The sequence below is a fragment of the Hetaerina americana genome, unplaced genomic scaffold, assembly GCF_022747635.1.
Source record: "Hetaerina americana unplaced genomic scaffold, ioHetAmer1.1.p SCAF_4, whole genome shotgun sequence".
Lineage (NCBI taxonomy): Eukaryota > Metazoa > Arthropoda > Insecta > Odonata > Calopterygidae > Hetaerina > Hetaerina americana.
In genome coordinates, this window is record NW_027286985.1 from 47592917 (window position 1) to 47598916 (window position 6000).

General features: G+C 40.1%; 1 protein-coding gene across 2 annotated transcripts in view; it reads right to left on the minus strand.

The window, feature by feature from the left end:
• Positions 1 to 1196, minus strand: part of LOC139691956 (sodium- and chloride-dependent neutral and basic amino acid transporter B(0+)-like) — an 89570-nt gene extending 88374 nt beyond the window's left edge. For both annotated transcript variants that reach the window (XM_071589925.1, XM_071589923.1), the window contains exon 1: positions 1060 to 1196. In XM_071589925.1, the coding sequence (XP_071446026.1) occupies positions 1060 to 1107 (48 nt within the window). In that variant the 5' untranslated portion in view covers positions 1108 to 1196. The remainder of the gene's footprint in view (positions 1 to 1059) is intronic.
• Positions 1197 to 6000: the final 4804 nt, after the last annotated feature.

Sequence of the window (6000 nt, forward strand, 5' to 3'; positions counted from 1 at the left end):
CTATCTCGTGTGAAACGCCAGAGGAGAGTCATTCGGGTGGGTGCGATGCTGGATCCATTCACACACACACACACCCTCACTGCCGTTTTCTTCAGCCAACCAAATCAATCATTTTATTCATTCTGCAACGCAAAGGAGAGTTTTTCTTTTGGCCAACGTTAAACCTTCATTCGAGAATACCATCACAGTTCCCATTGCCTTCTTTACAAATCCTAAATGTTGTGATGAGATTAATTCCTACATGGAGGAAATTATCTGAATTCTTACGTGGTCACAGGAAGGCTAATTGGTTCGTTTGGACGAGGTATTTTTGGCAAACTTCAAGCGGATTCAATGATGACAGAGAAAGCTCCTCACGGTGTATCACGACGAATGTTTAGCCGGACGATTGGTAGAAATAAGAGATTACCGCCATTGTGTTATTGCATCGCTATAAAGCGCGTAATTTATGCGCGCATTTATCGCCTTTCAAGATTACTTCCAAGAATTCATTTAAAAAATACTAATTTTTCAAAAAAATTTTAAAATACCCCATTTTAAAACTTGAAAATGAAAAAAATATCAAATTAAGACCTTATATGTGCACTCCGGAGCTAGTAAATTGAAACGAAAAGACCTTCTGATGGCATAAAAATCATTCTCCTAGCAAAACTTCCTGTTTCTCCTTCCTGGTTACCTTTCGTTACCCTTCAGTCAATAGTACGGTCCGATTAAAAAGCATTTGCGTAAGATGCGCATCGCGATATTTTCATCGAGTGCCTAGGACGAAAAAAATTATGCAGGGAAATGGGAAGTATTCCTTTGTCCATGTTCCTTGAACCGTCCGTAAAATCCCCGCGAAAAGGGAGAGAGAAAGAGAGAAAACTAAGGAAGTTTTCCATTTTTTGACCAAAAAAAAACATTTAATCGGCTTCCGGATGGATAGCAACAGGTGAAGCGCGTCTTTCGGATTTGGTTGCGACACCGACGGCCGAGAACACCTACTGCCGAAGAGCGAAATTTTCACCAATTCCCTACTTTAGGAAGGAGTCTAGATGATGAATAAGTGAGATTGCCTACCTTCGACTTCTTACTGGAGTTGCTGATCAGAGTCGCCGTAGAATCCATGACGGTCGCAGTGGCCCGAGCCGCCACCGCATCCCCCAAAGGTGGTCCCACAAGCGACCAATGTAAACCGGCGTCGGATGGTACACGAAGAGTCGCCGCCGAGAGAATGGAGTTGCCCGTTCCACTCCCTTCTATCCCCTCCTCCAGACTCTCCTCCCCTCCCAAGCTCTCCGTTCTCCCTTCTGACTCGTGTTCCTCGTAACCGTCCATAGCGCTGGTGTCGGGGAACTCTGGATCCGGCAGCGCCATCCCCGCGGATGATGGCAGAAACATCATTGGTCCTGAATCCGTGGAAATGGGGCGCTCCTCATGGGGGTCATTTGGACCCTCCTGGGAGGAGTCCTCGCGATTTCTCAGGCTGAAGCCCGCCAAAGGTTCTGGGGTGTTTGATGTCCTCACGGTGCCAATCTCGTACATTGCCGATATGGATTCATGATTTTCGTCGTCAGGAATGGTGAGTCCGGGGAAGGATTTCCTTCTCTGCGTGTTTTGGTTTTTGTCGAAGTTGGAGGTTCGTAACTTACTTGTGGGAAAAGTTTCCCGTAAGTTCCCTCCTTCCCATGGACCAGTTCCATATTCGGAGAAGGGTCTGAAAACTCCTGAAGCAAAGCTGTCCTTATCGACTTCGAGGTTGTGATAGTAGTCGGAGAAAATGGCTCTTCTTTTTGCCTGCGACGGAAAAGGGAAAGACAAATTTATTTATTTAGTGCTTTATTCACCATAACCTGGTTCAGCATGGTGTCACCGTAAAACAAAAAAAATGAGCATAAATTTTTGTTAGAATATATCACATGAAAAAAGGTTATTAACATTACACAAGGATATTTATCAGACAACATTTTAGACTCTTCTTTGCATGATACAAAAAAGTCATCCACTGTGTACAAAGGTTTAATTAGCACTTATGCTTTAAGATTACGCTTGAAAGTATTTGAAGGAGATACTTTCAAATCTGGAGGAGGCAGGTTAAAAAATTTGACTTCTTGGTGGTATGATCCCTCACTACTCAAATTAGACGATCTGGCCTCAATGTGTATATGTGTATGTCAAGTTTAGTACGTGTATAATGATGATGGATATTTAGGTTTCATATGCATAGTATCCTTAACAAACAAGATTAAATTGTATCCATAAAAAGCAGCCGGTGTTATAATTTTCATTGAATGAAAATGAAGTCTGCAGGAGTGTCTGAAAGGTAAGTTTAAGATAGCCTTTATGGCCTGTTTCTGCATTATAAAAGTCTTTTGGCTGTGGCTTATAATATAATATCATATACTAATATAATGTCATACTAATAGAATATAATGTCATATACTAATCTAGAATGAAAATTTGAAAGATAAATACATTTTAGGATATTTAAGCTAGTACATTAAGCTATTAAAGTGAAGAACATTGGATTATATTATTATGAATATTAATTAAGAAAGGGTGAAAAAACGGTAGGGTAAGGATTCAAGATGGCTGGAATAATTTGGTAAGGTTTGCGGACCGTTTATCTACTAGTATGCTAGTTTATGTTCTACTCGGAGTTTATTTCTAGGAGATAAGCAATCGGCTAAAGAAAATTATAAACGAAAATTCATGAACATATCGTAGCACAGAAAAATGAAAAAGATAAAATTAAATTTCGAGACCAATTTTCTGAAGAATTGCAGAGCGGAATGAATGAAGAGGGTTGTTTATGAAATATCGAAAAATAAGACTTTATGCTTAGAGTGACATCGATCCACGAAGTCATTTCGGAGCGAAGGAAGGTATTATTTATTTATTTTAAAACATTATTCACATTATACAGCGGTGGCGCCAATTTACAGTGAAAAAGATAAAAAAAGCATGAAATAGGACAAAATACAATAACAGCATAACAATAAACAACGAGAATCGAACATGGACCGGGGAAATATTTAATTTGTTGTCAGGGGGGATAAAGCTTGAGTGGTTAAATTGTTGCATGATAAATTAAAAGGGTCGACAGTGCAATGGAGTGAATTTAGAAGGTAGGAGAGGCGAAATAAAGGTGAGCGCTGGGTGAAAGATATCCTAGTAATGGGAAGATGGAGTAGGGAGTGGGTGCGGGTGGATCGAGTTGGTATCCTGAAGTTGAAGAGAGAGAGAGAGCAGTTCAGGGCAATCAATAGTCGAGTATAGGGTGTTGTGGAGGAGTTTTAAATCAGCTTTAAGTCTGCGGTTTTGGGTGCTAGAAATGGATAAAGACGGCAGCACAGCTATTAGATATCTTTGAAAGTTTCCTCGTGCCAATATTAGGAATGCGATTAGTACGTCGGTAATCCCTTGGTTTGTTTGATGACTTTTCAATTCTAATAATTCCTTAAGGTACGTAAGATTCGTTGACGATATCAATTTACTGTTTCCAAAGTTGTGTGGGAGGAACGCTATTTATTTTTGGAAGCTATTGAGCAATTTTTTCTACATATTAAAATGTAGGATATATCAGCCTAGAAGGTGAGTTAGCGCATTACCACGCGTTGTATGCTATTTTTCCACTGCTTAGGAGTACGAAAACACTAGGGACATTGAATTTTCTTTCATATTTTATTGAATTATTTAACTTCATTTTACTGAGTTTCAGCATACTTATGGGACTTGAAATGTAGTTCTTCATTTGGAAGGCAGCAATGAAAAATTACCTCGATTTTTTGAATTAATTTTGGACGTGGTAGTCCATTAGGTAGTGCGCTGGACCACTAACATGAGAGTCTAGGTTCGGGGACGCCTCAGGGAAACCTAAGCTTCAAACAAGCCTTGAGACTTCTTGAGTACCAGTACTTCTTGGGAGACCATAGAAGGCACGAGGAAAAGGACTGGCCAGCCTCACTGCCCCAATTTCACACGCCGTTGGCGAGGCCTACTCTCACCTATCAAACTAAATTTCGGGTTGATAACTATATTGGTTTTATATCCAAGGCAACATTGTTTCCCGCACGTGTTGCTTCGTCACACTTGATGTTGAATTCCATTGGCAAATGTGAAAAGTTGTAGGGAACAAAAATCATTCACCTCGTACAGAGGAATTCCGACCTGGATCCGCTGATTTCAGGCCGAATGGTTTAGCCTTTTGAGCGTGAGTTAGGCGTCCGGTGTCGGAGTTAAATTGGGATTTCTAAGAACTCTCGGTGTTTTGACTGGACGGCCTGGAAATTATGTAACCCCGGTTCGAGTCCTGGTCTGGGAACGATTTTTGCAATGTGAAATTTCTCGCTTCTATGGACACAACTGCGGGGATTACTCCGATCAAGTTATTACTGAGGCATTTTCTTTGAATCTCTGACAAAGATTCTTCTTCAAAAATTCATAATTGCTGCTGAGAGAGTATTCTAGTATAGTTAAAGCATATGTCCTGTGTAACAACTGGAAGAGGCGCCCCAAAACGCTTACCCCCTCAACTTCGCTCATGGTGTTGCCTCATAATCACGTCAAGTGATGGGTGATCGAGTGTCGCCGGAATAATATCCATAATATGTGTGAGGCAACAATTGGAAGAGGTTACTTGTAACTGATCCTTGTATTTTGGGGAATTTCGGTTAGATTATATACACAGTGTATATTAATGTAAAGAGTGCAACGTGTAATGTCATATTGGCTAGTGTGAAGATCGTCATGTAATCATCCACCAATATTTATGACATTTAATTTAGAATCTTGTTTGATAGGTGGATAAGGCTGGAGGACGACATGGATGTCAGTTCATCTTCAGAGTTAATACAGCGATATTTATGCTATAGTGTTTTTTTAAACCTAGTCGTGCATGTGATATAAAGTCAGGACATCTTAGGACTACGTGCCGAGTTTTGAAGAAATCCAGAGACGAATCGAATTTAAGTGCTACTAAGACAGATAGAAGTTGAAGTATTTTACTCTTTCCGAAATCGCGAGACAATTGGGAGTTTGATGTCTCCTCATGCAGCATTGAGATGTTATCAGTTAGTATTGAGACAAAACAATAAATCATCGATAAATTTGATAACCATATGGGTCATGTGTATACGTACGTGGACCCAGTGAACGAAATTGACATGTTTAATCTCAGGAATTTGACATTCTGAGTAAAAACTCGTTCGTTTGGCTGTGGAAAATGCGCAATTTGCTACTATCGGTCGTGCTTGCTTCCGAGACGAGTATATCTCTCTTCCAATATAAGCGGCCGATCGTAAATGAAAATAGTGACGGGCTATTGTCTTCTCCATATCTCAAGCTTATCGCGCTCCTGCGGGAGACATTCATTTGTTCTGCCGCTATCCCGGTACAGCCCAGTTGAGGAATGAGACGTTCCCACCTCAATGGCTCCCGTTTAGGCGTAAGTCGGACGAGCCGTGACGCGGATTCCTGCGGTGAACACATTTGCCGCTGAATAAAAGCATTAGTAACCTCATGTTTCACGAAGGATAATTTGCACAAAATCATACAAAACTAATGAACGCATGCAAACTATGAATTACGAAAGGCAATTTGCATACTGGACATGTATTTCTGGTTTTTTTGTAATTATATTACAAAGGTAGATTATTGAAAACACTCATTTTGGTGCTCACTTTTTCACGCAATGTACAACACCTTTCGGCGTAAGTTTGTCATCTTCGGATACTGTGATGCATGATCAAATGAAAGAGTTGGCATTGCAATAACCGTTTCATTTACTGTTGTTCAACAGCGTATAAGCCAACTTACTCATACTATCATGACTCAGGAAATAGTTTTCAACAGAGTTCATGCTCTGTGATATATTTTATCATATAATCTCTCATTCATTTTCCATTGCCATTAATCTATCAATTTACTTACCATAAATAATCTCCCCATTTGAGTACGAATCGGGAAAATAAGTGTTGCTGAGACTTGCTTGACAGAAATAGGTAAAAAAACGTTGTTTAA